The 21,794-nt window shown below is 36.5% G+C and overlaps 1 protein-coding gene across 2 annotated transcripts; it reads right to left on the bottom strand.

Moving 5' to 3' along the window:
• Positions 1-637: 637 nt before the first annotated feature.
• LOC111284158 (protein SABRE-like) lies at positions 638-21,388 on the bottom strand. 2 transcript variants are annotated; one of them, XM_022873014.2, is made up of 23 exons: positions 20,997-21,388; positions 20,428-20,539; positions 18,730-18,990; positions 17,972-18,174; positions 17,506-17,728; positions 16,735-16,905; positions 16,530-16,631; positions 15,041-15,292; positions 12,103-14,208; positions 10,075-11,935; positions 9,733-9,839; positions 9,112-9,465; positions 8,567-8,685; positions 7,442-7,688; positions 6,199-6,423; positions 4,917-5,056; positions 4,323-4,395; positions 3,219-3,320; positions 2,955-3,128; positions 2,474-2,812; positions 2,210-2,377; positions 1,500-1,863; positions 638-1,335 (listed from the first exon to the last, which is right to left on the bottom strand). In XM_022873014.2, exons 1-23 carry the CDS (start codon positions 21,065-21,067, stop codon positions 1,217-1,219), a joined length of 7,893 nt encoding a protein of 2,630 aa, XP_022728749.1. In that variant the 5' UTR covers positions 21,068-21,388; the 3' UTR covers positions 638-1,216. The 2 variants fall into 2 exon arrangements, with proteins under 2 accessions (XP_022728749.1, XP_089614360.1); XM_089758234.1 differs by lacking the exons at positions 16,530-16,631; positions 16,735-16,905; positions 17,506-17,728; ... (2 more) ...; positions 20,428-20,539; positions 20,997-21,388 and adding an exon at positions 15,762-16,216.
• Positions 21,389-21,794: the final 406 nt, after the last annotated feature.

Here is a 21,794-nt window from a genome sequence, read left to right as displayed (position 1 = left end):
TTAATCTTTATAGTCAAGTTATGCCATCTTTAGATAGTTTGAATTGTGATTTTTGGCATTGAATTGTGATTTTTGGCACCCAAATGATGGGAATGGAGATTTTTGCTAAGCAGAATATCAAGTCTACCTGAATTACAAGCAGTTTCTAGCTTGGTAGGAAAATATGTTAATAAAGGCCATTGTCTAGTTAAGAAAATGAGTTTTTCTTTTTCTCCCTTTTCTGGAAAAGAGTTCTCAATAAAAGAGTCATGTGGACATCATGAAAATGGAAACTCCAATAGGTTACAATTTGTTTATAGAAATCCTGTTTAGTCTTACCCAGTTTGCCCGCTGCGGAGGAAACTAGTTAGAACTGCCAAATTAGTATCGTCAAACGTTCAAGATTTAAAAAAAAAAGAAAAAAAAGAAGAAAAGAGTAACAGACTGGTGATTCAGGGAAGCATTAAATGATCCAACTCAAAGTCGATTGTTCGAATGTGCATAAGTCGTGCCAATGCAAAACCTTGACAATGTTTTTGATTGATACAACAGATTAATCCCTATTAGTACATGGAACAGACATGATTAATTACTAGAAAAAAAATGCATGTTTATGATTTAGAAATATAGAAAGTGGGAAATGTAAGTTGGACATGAATTGTTGCTATGCAAGAAGGGCGATTAATTGGAATAAATAAGGTGATTCAAATAGCATCTTTACACCACAAAAAGGTAAATGGCAAGACCAACTTTAGTCAGACACAAGATCCGATCCAACGCCTAGGATTATTTAATGTTAAAAGCGTATCCCAGAGAGAAAGGAAATTTCACATTTATTTCTTACAAAATCATAGTGCTTGGTGGCTGGTATAATCTATATATTTTAACCCAACCCACAAAATTGACAGATTTGAACTGCTTGAAGCACTTCTCTTGAGCGGAGTCACAGAGCCCAGGCATTCAAAAGATCAATCATCATAGAAGGCATCATCAACCAATACATCCATAGTCAATAACCAAGCAGGCATACCTTCATATTTTTCATGCTTGAGAGCTGCAATCAGCTTTTATTTGAAGATCAGCAACATTCGAGTCTGTCTACATGCAAGGTTGCAGTTCAGTCAAAATGCAGTTACAGTCACGTAGCAACTTTTCAATTGGCCATATTTGCAGATTGCATACTGTTTGCTCCACTCAAGTCCTTCAAACAATACCCTTCTGTTGATGAGATATGGATTTATTCATGAAAATCCTCATAGGGTGAGGATTCACTGGAAGAGTCGGTTTCAAATGGAGTAGGCTCCATAGGATCCATCGGAGACGATGGAAGTGAGTCTCTCTGCTGAGAAGATGAACCTGAACCAGAACAAGTCAGTTTAAACTTCACCCCTCGATGCCTGGTAGGGAAAACCTCAAGAATTACACAAACTAAAATGAGGAATACCTTCTCGCTATCATTTTCTGTAAAAACATGTAAAAAAGGTGAGAATACATTAAAAAGGAAGGAAACCCATGCATACCTTTCTGTCCCCTTGATTGGAACTTCTTTGTGTGCCGCCTAATAAGTTTCTTAGCTTGGGTTATGGTCAGCTGCCTGGCGAATGGAGAGAACTCAGCTTCACCTTCACTCCACTCTCCATGGAAATCATCTGCTTCACCTCTCATGGTTCGGAGCACAAATTGTTTGGCTTTGCGCCTTTGAGTGTTGAAGAGGCCTCTAATGGAAGTAACAAATCCATCACCAGCTCCATCACCTGGACGCTTAAGTAAGGTTATTTGATCAGGTTTCTCAACCTGATCAACGTCGCAGAGATTGAGGTAACTATCAGCAACAGCAGTTCCACTTGGCTGTTGACTATGTGCCTTGTCTTTGAATTTCTTAACCTACCAAATACCAAATAATTAAAAGGACAGTCAGCAGATCTGCATTCCAACCTTTATGGTTTAACAAATAAATTGAGCTTCTCCGTACTTGCAAATACACTTAAGAATTACAAATTCTAATTACTAGCATTTATCGCCATCCTGAGTTATTGCAATTATTATCTTAGTTCATTGCAAGATGAAGCATTAGAAATCTCCAAGTCATAATCCAACCAATAGGAGGGAACACTGAGTCTGAGACCAGTGACCTTAAAGTTCGAGAAGATTTGCAGGTAGGTTCGCTGGAAAGATTCAGATCAGGGAGATTTGCAAGTAGGTTCACTGGAGTATTATTAAGATTCCTTACCTGCATTCCAGTTACAGACTTTAGGACACCCCATATAATATGCTTCTTAACACGAGAGAACAGTCTCCTCCAAGTCCCAGTGAACTCAACACGGTGAAATGTATCCATCAGCAACTTGAGATCATTTACAACAAATCTGGACCCTTCGTATGTAACTTGTAGCTCAACCTAATGCAGAACAACAGAAATATATGACAATAGAAACCAAATAATGGCAAAAAAAAAAAAGAAACAAGAGATCATAATTAAAATTAATGAAGCAACCTGACTTATCTTGATATTGTGAAATTCTGTCATTTTCCGAGGCCTAGATTTTTTCTCTTCATTGGATTTTCCAACCTTCTCTTCCTGAGACGATCGACCATACTTAACAAATTTTGTGTCTTTCATTTTATTTTTAGAGGATTCATCTTGTTGCTCAACGGGAACAAGTGACCCACTTTTCGTGGAAGAAATGCCGGAGGAGTGAGCATGTAGAACAAGTTCATTAGCCACAGATTCAGCGACAGTCTCTTCCCATGTTCTGTCAAAAGAAGATGTTCTCCTCAACTCAGGGCCAGAACCAGAAACAACATTTGATTTTAGGTCTTGCAACTTTGATGCCTGCATGTGGGTTCCAAAAAGAGTTTATGGAAATTACAGCATAGAAATATGAAGATTCAAAGCCTATATAGGAATCTAGTGACTTAAATAAATCAATAAGTTTCCACAATACTACTAGGTAGGGAAACATAAGGATGCTCACTTGGGGAGAATCAGCAGGAACAGGCTGAATGGTAATGGACGTACAAGACACACTTGGTTTGGATGATACCTCAGACTCCTTTGTTGAGTGGCTCCCTGATGCAGATGCATCATGGTTTGAGGAACCCTTCTTTACACGTCTTGCACCGGCTGTTGTGGAGACCTTCCAAACTTCCTGCATCTCCAAAGTTCCAAGCATATGAACACTCACCAATTGCACTACAAATTTGCTAGCAGATTCAAATATCTGAAGCCCAGAACTAACCTGTCGTCTTTGTGAATCTTGTTCTTCTTCTGGGAAGAGATACGCCCACATCATTCTATACATTGTCTCAGTCAAATGAATCTTAAGGGGATATATCTCTACCTATACAGCACAAAAGAAATAGCTTGTCTAATACTTTAATAGTAGTTCTTCATCAAAGTAAAAAATGCTTTAAGATTTAATACAAAAATAGGACAAAATGTGCTTATTTGTAATACAAATTGCTTGCGAGTCTACATGTGATAGAACAAAAGTAATATCTCAACTGTACGCTAAACACTAAGGACTTAATCATATGTACCAGAAAAGCTCTCCCACTACCAAAACAGGCCAAACCTAAAGCCATGATGCCACTATGCTCTAGCATTCGCTGCAATAGACAACTATGTACAAGACCCTAGCTGCTCAATAATTAAACACTCTCCCAAACTCAGTTCAAATACATGCTTAAGGAATCAAGGGTGGCCAAAAGCATGATCACCAAGATACCTCTCTTCTCTGTCTACTTTGCATCTTGTTTCCTCTTTTCAATCTTATTTCTCCATGATTGCTGACAATTTTTTATGCTTAAAAAAGTATGTTCATGTTGATGCATCAATTCCAGATGTCATCTTATATCCTGCATGCACTTATTTTGATCATATTCACAGTGCCAATCTAGTCTAGCGATAGTTGCTCACACTGCTTTGACAAACTTTTCACTCACCTTTTAGTTCCATTATTCGTCATCTAATCTGTAAGACCAACTATTTGGAGAGATAAGATTGACAAAGTATGACATTTGAAATAACAATCTATCTATAGCATAGTAGTTACCATATCTTCTCCACAGAGATTCTACGTGAATCTATGGTAAATAGACATCTGGATGCACATAAACAATGTAATCAAAGTTCAAATGAGGAAGTGGATCCGGCTAGAACAAACATATGAAGCACGTCATTGTTTAAATCAAGTTACAATCAGTGAACTCACATGCAGGACTGAGAGCTATATCAAAGCTAATAATAGTTTCATATGCTGTGTAGTAAAGTCATTGTATATTCTAAAAATACTCACACAAACAGTGATTTCGAAAGGAAAAGAAAAAAAAGTGAATTTTACCTGAAAAAGCTCCAGAGTAGAGTTCCCATCCTTTGGAGCTCCCTGCTTTGCATCTACGTGGAGCATGACTTTTCTGCAACAAGGAAAGTTGATATTGGGATTTTCTAAAGAATTATTACAAGCTGACGTTTCTAATCCAAAGTCTTCAGACAGATATTTCAAAAGGAAAATATACTAGACAAAATAATCCCTGCTCCCTCTCACAACCACATGAATAACTACAAGTTTTGGCATTAACTTCTGTAAGCTAGTTTATAAATAATTTTTTTCTTTAAAAAATGATCATGTTCACAAAAGGATAAAGCAAGTTCCAGATAGCAGAAAGGTTTCATAAACATTGCTGGCAAAAACTGTGGACCACAGGATAGAAGTAAATATATGAATAGGTTTTTTTTGGCACAGGAGGACCAAATTGGGGCATTTAAGCATGGGAATTGAGGAGTTTGAGATGAGGTGTGCTGTCAATATAACTATAAAACCTAAACAAAAGGAAAAAAAAAATTAAATACTCATAAAAGTAAGTCACAACTAATTATAATCAGAAAAACATGTAAAGACATGACAAAGCAACAGAGGTGAGGAAAAAGCATGTACTTTCCCCATTCTGGAGGAGGATTCCATGCTGATAAAAGCGTATCAGACTTGGCATTAGGTAGGCAGTTTCTCACTTCAAAACACTTAATTGTAAACTGAGCAACACCAACATCTTTGTAATCGCGGTCAAAATCATAAATCTGCATGAACAGGAGTATAAACTGTAAGATACCATCCTCAAAAGCAAACATTATTTAAGTGCAATTTCTTATGGAATTTAAACCTCAACTCAACCATAATTCAATAAAGAAATAACCAAGAAGCTAAAATTTCAATTAAAACAAAGAAATGGAAAGAAAAACCAATATCAACCCCAATGTAGTCGAAGGTGCTAGGTACAAAAATAGTACATGCCAATGAGAAGCAAGGCACTAATTTCTAAAATGACAAATCAATAAAAAAAAATATATATTTAATATGTTAAATAAACTTAAATATTTAGCTTTGTTAATACAAGTTAAAAGCTAATCCAATCATTTTCCAATGTATTCTAAATATAGGCACAATCAGACCTAACTAAAAGTCCTCATCAAACTAGAGCTCTAAGTTTCCTTCACATCCATCTTCAACAAGATATAAATGGATATTTTCATCCTTTTCTAATTCCAGTAAAAGATACATGTATTATCTCACTGATCAAATAAAATTACAGCTAACAAAAGAATGCAAATCGAAAAGAAGAGGGTGATTTTCTAAGTAGTGCCTTATGCCTTTAAAGATCTCCACCTCGGCACAAAAAAGCAAATACCATAGTTCAAATAAAATAAATTGTATTTTTGTTTGTTTTATCAATTCTTACTTGATTTGTTTCATTATTTAAATGAGTTTCTCAATAACCTTTTTTTTTTTGTTGATTCAAGAAAAAAGTTGTATATTGGTTCCTTGAATATTGATGATATATAGAAAATATCTAAGCATACCTTTTCAATGAAAAATTTTATAACAAAATATAATTTATGGATTAATCAAATATTTCTTCTTTTTTATAGTTGCCAAAATTTTTTTGATGATTCCAATATTTTATCCTGATAACTTATTTTGTATATTTATTTCTTGAGTAAAGGCACCTCACATGGAAGAGTGTGAGAAGCTGTTTTGCTCTGTGCCTTTGTGCCTAAGCACATGGCTTGACTACACTGATTGACCCTAATCACAGTTAGTTCAGGACAACAAATGTATTCGGAACTACAACCTCCATCAAGAGATAAAGAAAGATATCAGTTGATACTTCACTAGCATAAGCATAAAGCAAACAAACTTCTTATCGTTTTCAGGAACTCACCAAATCATTTATCTCTGCCTCAGCAAATGATTTACCATCCAAAAGCATGCTCCAAGCAACTTTGTTAATTTGCAAAGAAATTCGCATGGCAGAGGATGAACTTTTGTTCTTTTCTTTCTCCATCAGCCGTTGCTGAGCTGCTTTCTGCAAAGCAACCCGTAAGGATAGAGAGGCCGCCTTCCTATATTTTTTTGCATTAATAAGTTCTCTCTTCAGTCCTTGCACCTACACAAATCAAGTTCATATTGCTTAAAATCTGTTGTGTACTAAAGAATAACAACCAATCTGCGTGCTGTCTTAGAAGACCAATAAACAAATAGGCATATGGAATCTTAGAAGGCCAATACACATACACAAACACAAAATCTATGCCCAGACTGTAATGAACCCATTTATAACTAACGTAATAAAAAGTGCAGATAAAAGGTGATACAGTCAAAAAAGAAAAAAAAAACAGAGAGCCTGCAGCATTTACAACAACTCCAAAATGCCTTATCAAGGTTCGTTCTTAGCCCCATAGTCAGCCTCTGTAACTCAACAAACTTTCTTTTGATGTCCGAAGTGTATTTTTGAAAGAAATGCCAGATACGCAGAATTATGTAAATCAGTGTCACCTTTTCTAGATTTGATGATTCTATACATGTAGCTGGAGTATCATCCTACATTCACAAAGTTATATTTTCAATTTCAAGGAAATTATCCCACATGCATACCATTACAGATACCCATATTTTCAGTGATAGGTATACCAGCTGAGAAAACACCTTAGAAATTGGTTCTGGCAGGAAAGGAATGCCAAGAAGGAATTTAAAATTCAGCCTTAACCAGTAAGATAGTGTGCATCTTAATTAAACTCCATATTACTAATAATTACCTCTGACAATCAGTGCTTCACTGCATAAAGAAATTTATGGGTCCATAGGAAATATATTTCCAGGAACAAGGACCATGACCATTAGAGGTTTCCCAGACAAGATAAAGTGGGAATCAAGCACACGTACTAAATTATTTGACCTATCAATATTTAAAATCAAGTCTTTCACATCACATGTTAAAATGAAGTTGATAAAGTGAAAAACAAGAAAGTTCAGCTTTCGACTTTACTTATATGAGTTGGCTTATAATATAGGTCCTCTAATGATATTAACCTTTTTAAATTTGAGAAGAACATTTAAAGAGAGCATAAGTCTGCAAACATGGAAACTTGATATTTAAAGATTGTTGACAAGGTTCACTTTCTTACCAAAATAGATCTCCCACCATTTACCATCCACCAATCACCTTCCTCTTCCAGATGGTCTCCTGAAGTATCACAATGAAGAGATAACTTCTTAATGTCATTGAGTAGCAACTTCTGCTCCCGTTCTTTCTGTTCAAGGGTGATTTTGGCAAGTTCTACCTCTTCAACACCATCAGGAACCACCTCATCTGCCTCCTCCCCAACATCTTCATCATCTTCTCCAGGACAAGAGAGACTACTTTTTCGAGGCCTGAATTAAACATGTTACTTGCCTTAAATTTGGAAGAATATGATAATGTTAAATACCAAAAACATCTTTTGGTGCAGAGATTATGCAACTGCTTTATGTAATTAATAAACACAAGAGATGATTGCATCCAAATGATAGATATGATGAATGTTGAAGAATAGGTTACATTTCAAAAAGAACAACATTAAGACTGTTAGCTAACAAGTGTAAAGCAACTTTGAGTGATATATTAATAGCAATATTAAACCCAAAAAATATGATTATTGTTTTTAAAATAGTTTTTAAAAGGAGGCCTGGTAAGGTTAAGAAACAGCTGCTGGCCATCCTCATATTTTGTCTAGCATAGCAGGTCTATACTTGATCAAACTAACTGGAAAAACAAAGATTTAATTTATCAATTAAACACAAGCAGGAAAGGTAGTAGAGTAGCATTTCAACCAACCTAATACTAGGCAAACGAATGATTTATGCATACTTTTTAAACAAAATGATAGCAACCTGTGGTCAAATTCATCTTTTCATGCCAAATCTACAACTTGGATTTGGATCAATCAAGGGTGTTCTACACATGCCAATTCATAGGTAGGTCCCACTTTTACAGGTGAAAAAAAATGAACTTGTCTACTTAGAAACACTATTACAATAATATCCATTGGCTGAATTTTGTTGTTTCAAAAGAAAAAATGAAGAAACAAAGATTTTCTTTTAAGTCCAGCATTTGCCAAAAGATGGATCCAGGACAAAGTTGTGAACATGCAGAAACTCTTATAATTAATAACCACGCATACTATAATTTCATAAAAGAGACATTGTTATTAAAAAAGAAAAAAGTTCAGAGAAAGAAAAGGAAAACAACTGGGGCATGGGCGTGTACTCACTTGGGAGTCCGAGCAAAGAGAAGATTGGTTAATACATCCAGCATAACTTGAAACTGACGAGATGTCATGGTAGCTGTTATGTTGTGAGAGTTAAAGGTCAGATCCTTTAACGGCTTCACCTGAAACAGAGTGAAAAAGAAAAACATATGCAAATTTAATATAAGAGAAGTCTAGTGCTTTATAAAACTGCCCAGCATTGAAGTGATTGACCATGAAGGATAGCAACTTCAGACTATAAGTAGGTCTATCAACAATCTAGACTCTTTCAAAATTTCAACAAGTTGGAGTTTGCCTAACTAAGGATGTTCTAGTATTATTTATTCTACACTCTGAATTAAACAAATAGCACTCTCCTATTATTTCTCTTCAGTATCTTCGTTTCTTAGTATTATTTTTTAAAGCAACATTGTATTTTCTTCACGAAAGATTTAGTTTTAATACTTTTTACTGTTAAAATACATCTCCTTTTACTTGTAATCAATGTGCCACAATACTTAGACATAGAAATCTTTGCAAAAACAAATACCTTGAAAATGTCATATTACCTTCAAGTCAGAGGTTCCACCTTTATGCCTTGTGTATCGGAAGTACATATCACAAGGCATAAACACTCTTTCAAGTAGAGCACCAGTACGCTTGACCTCTGGAGAACTACGAATTTTTGGAAGCCACTGTATTCCAGCCCCAGGATCCACATCAGTTGGTGCAACATGAGCCTGCACATGCTCCAGCATCACAGAAAACTCCATGCGTTTCAATGTCATGTCATGCCCACCTTCAGGAATATGAACATTTCCAGTACCATTTGCTTGCTCAATCATCTCACAGCCAACATGAAGAACTGAATGAAATGATCGGGCTAAAACACGACCACTAACAGCAGCGAGAAGAAATCTCCCCTGATAGGCATGAAGAAGTGATTTTACTGAAAACATGACTAACATAAGATGACGACTATCAACAAATCATTAAAGAAGAGCAGTCAAAAAAATATCATTCAGATCAGAATGTACTGCAAGACCTCCCTAACATATAGCTAGTGAACTCAGGCAATGATTTCAGAAATATACGAAATGTGCAGAATATTTCCAATGACAAGTTATTCTTTACAATATGCATTATGAAGAAGGAACAAGCTTATTAGATGCAAAAAAGTCATAACTCACATTGGCTTCTTCAGAGTGAAGATTGAATTGAGGCTCAATGACATTCACCATAAAATGACAAGTCCCTTCCTCTTCGGAATCATTGACCTTTTCATAGTTTGCTAGTGCTACAGTAAAACATACAAGTCTCAGCTGTAACCTTTGGAAGTAAAATAATCATGTTTATGTAATTTAGCAACATGATGATAATTATAACAAAAAATTTGTCTTTGTTGCAGCTAACATCCATGGTGGTTGACCAATGAACTTAGAAATACAAAACCTCACTAGCATTATATAGAACATATGCATCTCAAATTTAATGTGTTAAAACCAAATTTTCAATATAAGTTTGACACATACCAACTGCAGCAGTAGATGAATTTTCCATCCCAACTGCATGTGATAGAGATGAATTGGATCCTGATGTTTCCACATGTTCAGAAGGAGAAGGCACACCATGGTTGGTAGAAGGGGACTTCGGAGCATCCTCTTGAGGCATTTCAGGTTCACCAATTTTCTGGTTCTCCTCAAGTAACTTCCTCCGTGCATACTGCCGAGAAGGAGAAGGCTTTTGAGGTTCAAATGCTTTGGACATTGCACCAACAAACGACCACACAGCATATCGATTCTCTATGGTCCACAACAGTTTAAGGCTGTAAACAAAAATACGCTGACAATTGTCAGCTATAACCACATTGTATCCATCATCATCACTAGGATCTGAGCGTGTGTGCTCATCACTTTCACTCCCATTCTCAAGTTTAGGTCTGACATATGTCATTTCAAGATTTTTTTTCCCAGCCTCTTGCCATGCCAATAAACTTGCAGGATCAGCTTTTGGGGCCTGCCTCCTGATTGTAAAATAGTCAGATGACAAAAAAAATCCTTCATCACGATGCTTCTCGGTGCAACCACTCATATAATTACTTTTTTCACTAGGAACTTGCTCCATGGAAGCAGACTGAGAAGTTTTCGTTGTCATTTCAACTACTTTTGTGACACTAGTGCAATCTTCTTTGTTTAAAAAAATCTTAGGCATATGAAGGTCAAGCCCCTGGTACACAAGATCAAGAGGATCACGAAAGCATTCAAAAGTATATTTTTGCTTACCCCTGCTGGAACAGATTTCACATTTGAGCTTTGTCATACTAAATGTCAGTCCTTTAGCTGGATCATCATCATCTAATGTCATATGCTTAAGGCAAATAGGCATAGCATCGAAACGAAGCATAAATTCTGTCATCACCCTATCTAATGACAAGTTTCCTGATCTAGGAATTCTTGGAACTCCAAAACGAGGCCAACGAGAGAAGAAACGCAATTTGTGAGGAGGAAGATAGTTCAAATTGCAGAACTTAACCATCCAAGCTAGATCATGTGCACTGAAATTCACTGTTGGTGAAGCAATTGAAACATTCTCAGCATTACAATGTGCCCCATTTAGAGTTCCATCAAGAACAGTGCAATCTGATGCTGAGGCAGATGGGGATTGTTTATCCAACGGGGGAAGTGGGGGTTTAAGAGAAAAGTTCCAACGGAGGGAAAGAGCAGTAGATCTGAAAGGATCAAATACTTTCTCCCGAGGCACCCCTTCCATAGGAAGTGCAAACAAATAATGATTCATGGGATTACCAGAGTCGCAGTCCCAATCCATTGTAACCTCAACGCTAAAGACTGGAGCTTCAAGGAAAGCACCAGAGACACTGGTAGGAAGTTTTAAATTGCGACTATTTACCAAACTCTCCAAACTACTCAAGACAATTTTGAAATCCTTTGCAGAAAGATAAACACGGCCATCTGATTGCTGTATCTCCATCGAACCAGAAACAATTTCAAGTTTGTCAAGCTTTTCATAGGGATCACTAGTTGCAAGAATGCTCCATTTAGTTTCAGAAAAGAATAAGGAGATATTTCCATGGATGTAATTTCTCATGTCATCCCACCATGGTAAGCTCTTCTCCTTTTTTGGCGGCTGTGGAAGACCTGGATGCCTATTGCTTAAATTAGCCCTACGAAGTGCCACGGTGAAAGCATAGCTTATGTCAGCAAAAACCGGTTCATATCCCACCCCAAAGGACACTTCCGATTTTTTAAAATGTATAGGCAAATCTGAGTATGTTTTCATCGGCGGAGTTGTACCACTGGCTGAACGAAGCATGCGGACCTTTCTCCACCTCCCAATGAAGACATCATCAAAAATTTGGGGCTGAAAACATGTTGCCTAATTTTCAAAGAAAATAATTCAATCAGAGTTAGATCAGCAACCTTCCTCCCTCCCTCTTTTTTCCAAAAAAGACATATATACAGAAAGAATTTCAATATAATTATCTTTGCATTTAGAGTCGGACAAGAGCAAAAAAAGGGAAGGGGGTTAGTTTAGGAGTTTACCTGCTGTGCTAGCACAACACGGCCTTCACATCTACCAGAAATTGCAGAAAAAAGAGGAAATGTGTAATTTCTTAACTGAACAGCTAGACTGCCAGTGTTTAAGAGAATATTACTCCCATACAGTCGGGAAAATGGTATATTACTTTCATGACATACTGGATCAAGCTGCTTTAGAACCTCTATCATCCCATCATCTCCACCATCAATCCTTGTCAAGGTCACATCTAACTCTGTAGCTGAAACAGAAAGAACAGAAGTTCTTGCAGTGCTTGGCCTAAAACCAGCCTGAAAACCTTCCCTCCAGGCACCTGAGCCTTCCGATGGTTTTAGCTTCTGACATGCCAAGTAATAGGATCGAAAAGACTGTCTATATAACTCTTCTTGCATTTTTTTTATTGCTGAAGGATCTTGCACATCAATCTCAGCTCCATTATAGTGAATCCTTCTTTCACAAGCAGAATCATTAGTTTCAGCAGTTTTAGAAGACTGATTGGCCAAAATATAATCGTCAAGAAATTTCAACCTAACAGCTAACTCAAGGGCCTCATTCTTCATTAGATGATAGTGCTCATCAAGCCAACCCTGCATTGCTTCTTCCTCAATATCAGCAGTCAGCTTACGTATGCAGAACCTCACACATCCAACTTTTGTTGAACTAGACTTTTTAGGTTTGGAGCTTTCTTTCTTCATGGGAAAAATTAGCTGAGTTTTAGCAGAAGTTATAAGCTTCAAAGCTCGCAACATCTCCTCAACAGCATCATCAATGGCACGCAACTCCAGCCTGAAAGGCATGCAAATATGAACATCAAGTGCTTGAACCACCCAATCCCACACAGTGGCCACCAGCACTTTTGCATCAGATGAGCTGGAAGCATTGGGAATACGGGAAATTTGCATTCGGCTGCTTTTGAATATCTGGGCTCCATTGAAACTAAGCATCAGTCCTTCAAAAAGTACTCCTATGCGGGCGTTCTCAGAGAAAATTGACTGAACCTGCACAAGTGCATCAACTCCATCTCCAACTTCAGCAGATATACAAAGCATCTCCACATCAACAGCAAATATAGATTCTTTTTTCTTTGTTTTATCAAGATGGCCCGATTCCATCACAGTGACTTCTTTCTTCTGCTCAACATCTCTTACACCTGAGACATTATCCATGTGTTCATTACCAAGTCCCTTAACCTTCTGATTATGAACCAGTGCTTTCAGTTGCAAAACAAGTTCAAACAAAGACAGATGTGCATCAGGCTCCCATAGGATGGAGATATCAGTAGCACTGAACAGAGAGCAAACAGTTATCTCCTTAAGGCCACTGGAGCGTCGTACAAATTTTGCATTCTGCATGTCAAATAATGCAACTTTTGTGTCTGGTTTATCTTCTGCAAGATGTTCCTGATAGATAGATCTGGCTCTTTCAAACTCCACCTGTGTGGATTGTTTCTCCTTGTTCACACACAAACTAAACTGGAAGATGTCAAGCAAAAGAGAGTATTTTAATTTCTTGCACTGATCAGAAACTGTGGACATTATAGTTGCATTACGTGGTGTACCATCAGCTGAAACACTAATAACAACTCGACCACCCTGAGACCCATAATTTACACGCTTGGGATCAGCCACAACTGTGTTTTCCAAGCAAGTTTCACCACAAAAACCAACTGAACAGTGCTCAAGATTAATTTTTAAAAGTTGAGTGCCCTTCCCTGAAGGTTTTGACGAACGCCCAGCCCGGCTCTGTGTTGCTTTCTTACCAGCAGATTGACTTTTGAAGAGTGCTTGAAAGGACATAGCTGTTACTATAAGTGATTCAACACGCTTAAACGTGAAATAAATGCCCAATCCAGTTACATCAGCAGAAAGAACTAATTTACATCTAAGGCCATCATCTTCAGATGATTCCGTGTCCTTTTTACCCCAATCCAGACTAACCTTTGCTATATGCAGTAAGGAACCTGAATTTGATTCCACACTGGAAAGGCTTTCTTTCAAGCATTCTTGATATTCATCTGCCATATGCAAATTCAGCTCACCAAGTTCCATGTGTATTGTGGTTCCTGTACTTGAAGTGTTGTTAGCAAACACATGCGATGACTGTAAGCAGCACTGCATTGGAAATCAAGGTCAAGTGGTGTCTTAGTCATTGCTTCATTCTAAAAGGCAAACACAAACCAATTTAGGCATAAAAAGTGAATAACAAAAAGAACGAACATAGAGACCAAATAGAATATCCTGTTACTTGGAAAAGCAACTAAATTATAAATGTGACTAGAGATGAAATTAAGATATCCTCCTATACCCACTTACATGCATACATACTTACATACATACATACATATACATATATATATATATATATGTATATAAAACTTCTTAGGTCTGCAAAACCACCATAAGCATACAAGCATTTTGGATAAAATCTTTAATTTTCCTTTGGGGTGGCCCAATGAGCAACCTGTTCGTATTCAGAGTTTGTTAAACAGTTAAAGTAGGACTCTTCTTTTAGCAATATGCTGATTTTAATTGGTGCTAATTTTAAGCGAACACAGCATATTTTCATTATATAGACTTCCACCATGGTTCCCACCAGCTGGTAGCAAAAATATCGACTTCACAGCACCACCCAGAACAAAAAAGCATTTGACTAATGCGTCAGAAGTAATGTGCTAGTAGAATAAGTCAAATACTAGGCATAATCATCTGGCAAAAAAATTTAGTTAGAGAAGATCAACTGAAACTAAACTACAACTAGGAACCCAAGAACTCTGCGTATAAATCCTACAATACCAACAATGTTCTGCCAGAAAAAGATTACTAGTGGATTATGTACCCTTCAGATATAAAAACTTGTGCTACATAGCACAAAATGAGCTGCAAGATGAAGGCTCAGCCATTTCCCAGATACTTGATATAAGAAAAGACAAAGCATGTTGCTTACATGATGCAGCGGCACATCACTGATACTATAAAGCGCAATTATCATCTCAGGGGCTGAGACAGTACACGTCCACGTGAAGGCTTTGGATTCAGTTGATTGTGGCTTCTCAAGAGTAGAAGTTTCCTCTTGAAGAACCATTCCCTTCTTTTTGGAGGATTGCAATCTCAACCATGGCTTTAATCTACTCATTATAATGTTGCACCGAGTCCCTCTAAGCTTAACATCAACCTCAGCTCTAACAGGTGAGATTAGCTGAAAAGCAACAGCATTAAAAAGAATAAGTCACTGAACCAACCCGATAAATTATAAATGTGGCACCCACGCTATTATGTTTTAGCAAGTCCATATGTTTCTAAAACTATACAGCTACCAAACAAAGGCAAAATAAACTGGTAGTAGTTGAACTACATAGAAATGAGAGGGGAAAAAAGCTTCCTTATTCCCAAACAAAAAAGGGTGCTGGCAAGAGTCAGTCTTTGAACCGGGCAAGTAATCTGGCAGTATAAATAAACTAAAGATGTAGAACAGGCCAAGTAAAAATAAACATTAAAGAGTAAAGTGACATCCTTCTCAATCAGAGAGAAAGCCTACTACTTATCTCCATCATTTAACGGGGACCAAAATAAAAGCAGTGAACCCTGTTTTAGCCACCCAAGTTGACAATGGGAAAGAATAGAACAAGGAAACTAGAAAAGTTGGAATTGCTAAAGGTAACTGTTACCCAGTTTGCTTTTCCAATCTTCAAGATGATCTTTAAGAACCACAAAGCAGCTTCTTCAACCAGTTGAATTGGGGAACGATTCACCTATCTGGGAAATTCGGCTCCCAGGACCCATATTGGGTCTAAACTGGTAAAAACCAGTCCCTATCGGGAAATTAATAAGGTCTTTTCTTCTAAAAAGGTTGTCTGCCTGGAAAATTATATGGTTTTTTATTTTATCAAATCATTGCCTTTTAAAGGTAGGTCAAGTTGGGTCATGTTCAGATTTATCTTTTCCCAGTGGGTATGAGACAGATGCTAAAAATTGTAAAGACCACAGTCAGGTTGAATTGGGTCAGGTATAGGTGAAGATTGTGTATTTTTTATTTGCATTCAGGTTAAGCAAACAAACTTTGGAACATAACCAAATCACTAACACAAGACCCAGGCATTCAAATAGAAATAATTCAACTACCAATCCAAATTAAATCCTCCAAAAGGACATAACAAGATATCAATTATTATTCATTTTCTATCAAGCCACAATGCTAGACATATGACCCACATAAAATGCTGATGCCAGGTCAGATCCAAGAATTTCTGATTTGACAACTAAAAATGATAGTTTCTGAAATCATACTCATCTGAAATCACTTGGTAAAAGACAGGAAGCAAAGTAACAAGAGAATAAGTGGAAACTTGATGACAGCATTTTGCTGTCAAAACATATTTTTACCTGTTGTACAACACAGACAAAGTAAAAGGTAGCAACTTAACAAAGACACCGACCTGCCATGATTTCACAGGAGTCACCTGAATTGGGATGTAGACAAAAGAGACAACATCGACTTTCGTTATCTCCAATACAGAAGAACCAGCTTCTCTAATAAGCTGAAATAGAGAGGAAAAACCAAAGTCAATAATAGGCCGAGATACAAGATTATAGTTAAAATTAAAACACAGATAGCTGGAATATCAATTTTAATGGCTATACATGTATCTCACTGAAATCCAACTGAACATCAAGGCGTGTACTCTCCCCCACATCTTCAGTTGGTCTTGATTTGATGCTTTTCAATTGAATGCCCAGGATGTTATTTTCAACAACAATATCAAGTTCCCAATGCACAAACTTCACATCTAGTTTTCGTAAGTTGAAACAAATCTGTCTCCAAAAACAGATATATGAATGAATAAATTACATAATCTTCCCACCAGTGCATTCAAATAACTTGAGCATTGTCTATCTTCTTAATATTATTTGAATAACTTGAGCATTGTCTCTGAGCTACATATTTTAATTCTCAATTCTCACTATTTAACACAAGACAATATTACTTCATGAAACAAACATTCATCCTCTTCTGTAAGGCATAGAATCTTAATAATGCCCCTCTTCAGCGAAATTCTTCACTTATTTAGTTTCTTCCATTCTTAGCTTCCACGTTACCTCTGTGAGCTGGCAGTCTTTTCTTAAGCTCACCAACACTAAACCAAAACAGTTATTTCAAGCAGTTTGGAATTACATCTTTAATTGCTCAATCCAGTAGAACATTGAAATAACAATTTTCATGATAGCTAAAGAGGTAAAACAATTATCACCAAGCCCCAACAACAATGTTTTGCACTCTAATAATGAAGGATTGTGTGCAGATGCTTCAAATCTTTGTATTCAATAGTAACTTAATTAGAAAAAGGCTGCCAACCTTAGAAGAGAGGAAAACCTATAGCAATCTTATCTCTATTGATGAGTGAAAGCACAAACCTTTTCTGGAAACATAGAAGCATATTTTGTCAATGCTAAAATTGTAGCTTGTTTTTTCTGAGGCTTTTTACTGGTTACAATATCAGCAGTTGACCCTTTAACTTTATCAGTTTGAGAAAAAACATCTGGAGGTTTTTTATTCTTTGAGAACAGCTCCTTATTGAGGTTCACAATAATCTCTCCACAGTTAATGTCCACATTTTGGACAACTACACCAGCTTCCCTGCATGCAAATTAAACAAATAGAGAATATTTTAGAACATAAAGCAAAAGCCAAAACAAGAGATACAAGTTTAAGTGGAGAATATGTGTACAAGACAGAAAGGAAGCCCAAGGAAGCCTTATGCAAGAGTTAAAAATTTACCACCATTAACTGAACAACAACTGACCAACAAACTTATGCCGAAGATAATGCGATGGAATTGTTTGGCCATTATAAAGAAAAATTCAGAAAGAAAAGAAATACCTATCATGGCCAAATTCACAAGAGAGAGAAAACTCTTCACAGCAAAAAGGAGCAGAAGGCTTTTCCATAATGCCAGAGAGCAGCTGAATAGTGTGGACAGAAATGGGTAATATGTGTAGTTTAAAAAACAGATTGGGTTTGGAGCCACCATCTTTAGATATATCTACTTTGAGTTCCTTAACTTCAATAGTTGCTTTAGGTGTCTGCATAGTCTCAAGATAAAATTATAAAAAACTTCAAATATAAAAGGACAACAGAAAAAAATAATTAATAAAAGTATACATTGGTATTGGATCTATGTGAAACTAGGGCATTCATAGATTGTTGAACCTTAACTAGATGATAAAGCATACATGATATTAGGTGTCTGAACAGGATTGGACTCTAACAGTTCTTTTTGATAAAATGAGCTAACAAATATGTCTATCAGAATCATACCCCAATATCAATTTAGGTTCCAAACTGTGCAGACATGTGATATTATGCAGCATTGCGGGAACCAACAAGAAGTTCTTACTGAATTTCTTATTTGATAAGTTACAATCAGAACAAAGGCACCAATCAAAAACCAATGTGCTGAACTTATAACATTACACATTGTTCCCCATCACACTCTCCCTAGCTCCCTATTTAACATTTATTCCAGAACACACATGACACGCCATCAAAGCATTGAATAATTATGTGCTGCAAATGAGTTACGCAAAATGTGGACCATAATTTAAAAGGAAGAAAAAAAAAGGTCAAAGACCAGTTACCTTCAAAACGAAATCCGTAATAGAAACTGACAAAAATCTTGCAATGTTAGCTACAGTCATCCACTTTCCCCTGCCTGAAGTGCGAGGTTTCCGGGATTTAGCTTTCTGTGAGCTTTTACTTGAAGGCCTCAATACAATTTCTAAGTCACATATTAACAGCTGTAGCTTTGGATGCTTAGAAATAATGCCAGCCCCAAGTTTAACCAAGGATTGACCTAAACTGAGCTTAATTTCTCCCACTAATATGGATTCAACAGCACCCTGAAAATTATCCAAGCAATAAAAATATGATGAGCACCATGAACAGGTACATAGGTCGCGAAATAGTAGCTGGAACAAAAAGCGGGAAATGAGACTAAATTAGTAAGTACTGAAACAAATTCAGATTATCCAGATAGCCTTCATGCTTTTCAAAGGGGATTTTTAACTTTTTCTAATACAGTGGATTGGCTTCAAAGACAACCACCTAATCCATTTATAAATAGAAAGGTCAGTAATGAGACTAAAGCTACATAACAAACCATAACTACACTATCCCACTCATAATTTAACCAATATAAAAATACATACATACATACATACATATATATATATATATATATATATATATATTCCAGTCAAAGAAATTCAACTTAAAGACATACTTAACTCTTGCCTGCGCCTCCTGAACATCCATTCAGATTTATTTCCAATGCAAAACACTCCCAACCCAAATTAAAATAATAAAAGATTAGTGATGACCAGTTTCTTCACATACTAACACAAGAAGATTTTACAGAGGTAAAAGGTGCATCTTGCAAAGCCAAATCGAGGACAAAGTAATGCATATAAGTTGACAGCAAACAAAACAGCCCCTCATTGCAATATTATGCCAAGTGATATATGCCCCATCATATATGAGACAAATACCTAGAACTCCACCCAGGAGACACAGCATGAAAGGAAAACTTCAACTCACAAAGGTCCATGCTACTCCTTAAGTGAAAATACTCCATATTATCCTCTCAACCAAAATCTAGTTCCAGACCTACTTTGTGCTTGGTAGGAAAAAAAAGTGACAAGATAGAAAGATGCAAGAGGATACTGGAAAGATAAGATAAAACACTTTTCTGAAATAGGAGAGGTAATCTATTGGGAAGAATATACGAGACACCAGTGTTTTCTATCCAATTCATAACAACCCGTCTTTCCAATTTTAACTGAATTGTTGGACTAAAAAACAGAAAGATTAGGATTCTATCTACTTAATCTCCATTTTCCCCTCATAGATTGAAAGGAACATGAAATAGTTTTGGTAAAACATCATATTATGAAATAACAAAAAAACCCAGATGTAAGTGTAATAACTTTTCACTTTTTCCACTTTCTTTCTTCCAACCAACCAAGAAAGTAGAAGAAACATTTATCTTGGCAACCACTTTTCTCTCCTTCCCAAGCACAATGAGGAAAATATAAATTACTTTTCTTTCTCCCATAATTCCAGTGCTCAAACTTTCAATCTTCTCACTTTTTCAGCCTTTCTGACAAGATTGCTTAATAAGTAAATTGAATAATGCCGGAGAGAAAGTTAAATTGTTCAACAGTTTAAGGACTCTCTTATTAGTGACTAACAGAGGCTTTAATAAGTAACTTACAATTATGAGCCCTAATTTAACAGAACATTGAATATCAAAACAACCAATTGAAGTACAAGAAAACCTTATTGAGCTTCACCACAACATCCCTCAAACATCTCCATCCATCAATGCGGAATCCAACAGATGCTCCGACAATCCGACATAGAATCCAAACCAGCAACCTCGAAGCAAATCTAAAAAGGGAAATAATATGTACAACAGAAATTTTAGCAATCACTCATGGATCATCACTTCAAAGTTCGAACAAAATACAAGCATTAATTAAGAAATTAAAAAAATTTGTACATAAAAACAATTTCGATTCATAAATATCTCATTGGAATTATTTTGCTCAAGAGAAGAAGAAATAAATCATCTGCGCCAATTACAAACTTGTAAGTAACTAAATTAACCACATATGAAACCGTTTTTTATCTCCGAAATTAGAAACAATGCCAAGAAGCACTAAAGAACGATGAAAGAATTTCCCATTTTTTTTAAAAAAAATCAAATACAGAATAATAAAATCGAAATGCATAAGCAAAAAGCCGATCGAAATAACATTTCGGACAATAAACCAAATAAAAATAAGCATGTCGATATTTACATAAATAAATTAAAATTCAAAAAGTGAAAAGTGGAGGGACTTACATGAAAACCATCCACAATGTGATGGAAATCATCAGGAATCCAAAGAGAAACTTGACGGAAGAAGCAGCCATTTTTATCCTCAGTGGCAAAACTGTAGTTCTACGGAACCGTAGAAAATCCGATCAACTTATCGGATTCCAAAAAGAAGACGAAGAAGCGCAAGAGTAAGAGCCTCTGAACGTAATAACATTAGATGGAAAGTAGAAGAAAAGGAGCAAAGGTCCCTTAATAAAATCGAGTGTCCAAAATATGGAAAGCGATCGGAGAGATTATATGAGGTAATTAGACCGAGTCTTCGAGGCGCAGCGATCGGAGGGGAGAGTGTTGCCATGAAAGAAGATCCGATCCGTGAGGTGCTCGCTGATCAATTGGACTGACCGTTGCTGTATTCTGTTTCCGCTAATATTTTTAATTTGATTTGGAGGGTGCAGAGGGAGACGGGTGTGTTGGGAGTTTTCTTCAGAAACGCGGGAATGGGATGTCCGTTTCAAATGGCGGACGTGTCCTCGGGAGATTGGTGGGGGAGGGTAGAATCAATCCCTTAACGTTGCGTTTTGTTCTGAGTCAGCGTTCTGGTTTCGTTTGTGAGGAGGTATTGCGTGACCAATCGGCAACGTGGATTTGTTTCGCGGCTGAATCTGATTGGTCCAACATGGTGGTCAACAATAGCATTGTTATTACTTTACAATTTTTATTATTCTTCATAAGAGAAAAATAAAAATAATATATTAGTATACTTTTTAAAAACAAAAATAAAAAGTTAATTGATGTACTCCGTTACATTCAAAGCCATATATA

This window comes from Durio zibethinus, chromosome 3, assembly GCF_047325235.1.
Source record: "Durio zibethinus cultivar Kanyao isolate XHJ-2024 chromosome 3, ASM4732523v1, whole genome shotgun sequence".
NCBI lineage: Eukaryota > Viridiplantae > Streptophyta > Magnoliopsida > Malvales > Malvaceae > Durio > Durio zibethinus.
This window is presented reverse-complemented; position numbering and strand designations above follow the sequence as displayed.

What these genes read in the sequence shown, in the direction of transcription:
- LOC111284158 (XM_022873014.2), bottom strand. Translation starts at nt 21,067, where the DNA reads ATGGCTGCTTCTTCCGTCAAGTTTCTCTTTGGATTCCTGATGATTTCC. An exon ending in CTCTTTGCTCGGACTCCCAA is followed by an intron (nt 7,689 to 8,566) that starts GTGAGTACACGC and finishes TGTTTAATTCAG; the next exon opens with GCCTCGAAAAAGTAGTCTCT. An exon ending in ATGGTGGGAGATCTATTTTG is followed by an intron (nt 6,424 to 7,441) that starts GTAAGAAAGTGA and finishes TGATTTGTGTAG; the next exon opens with GTGCAAGGACTGAAGAGAGA.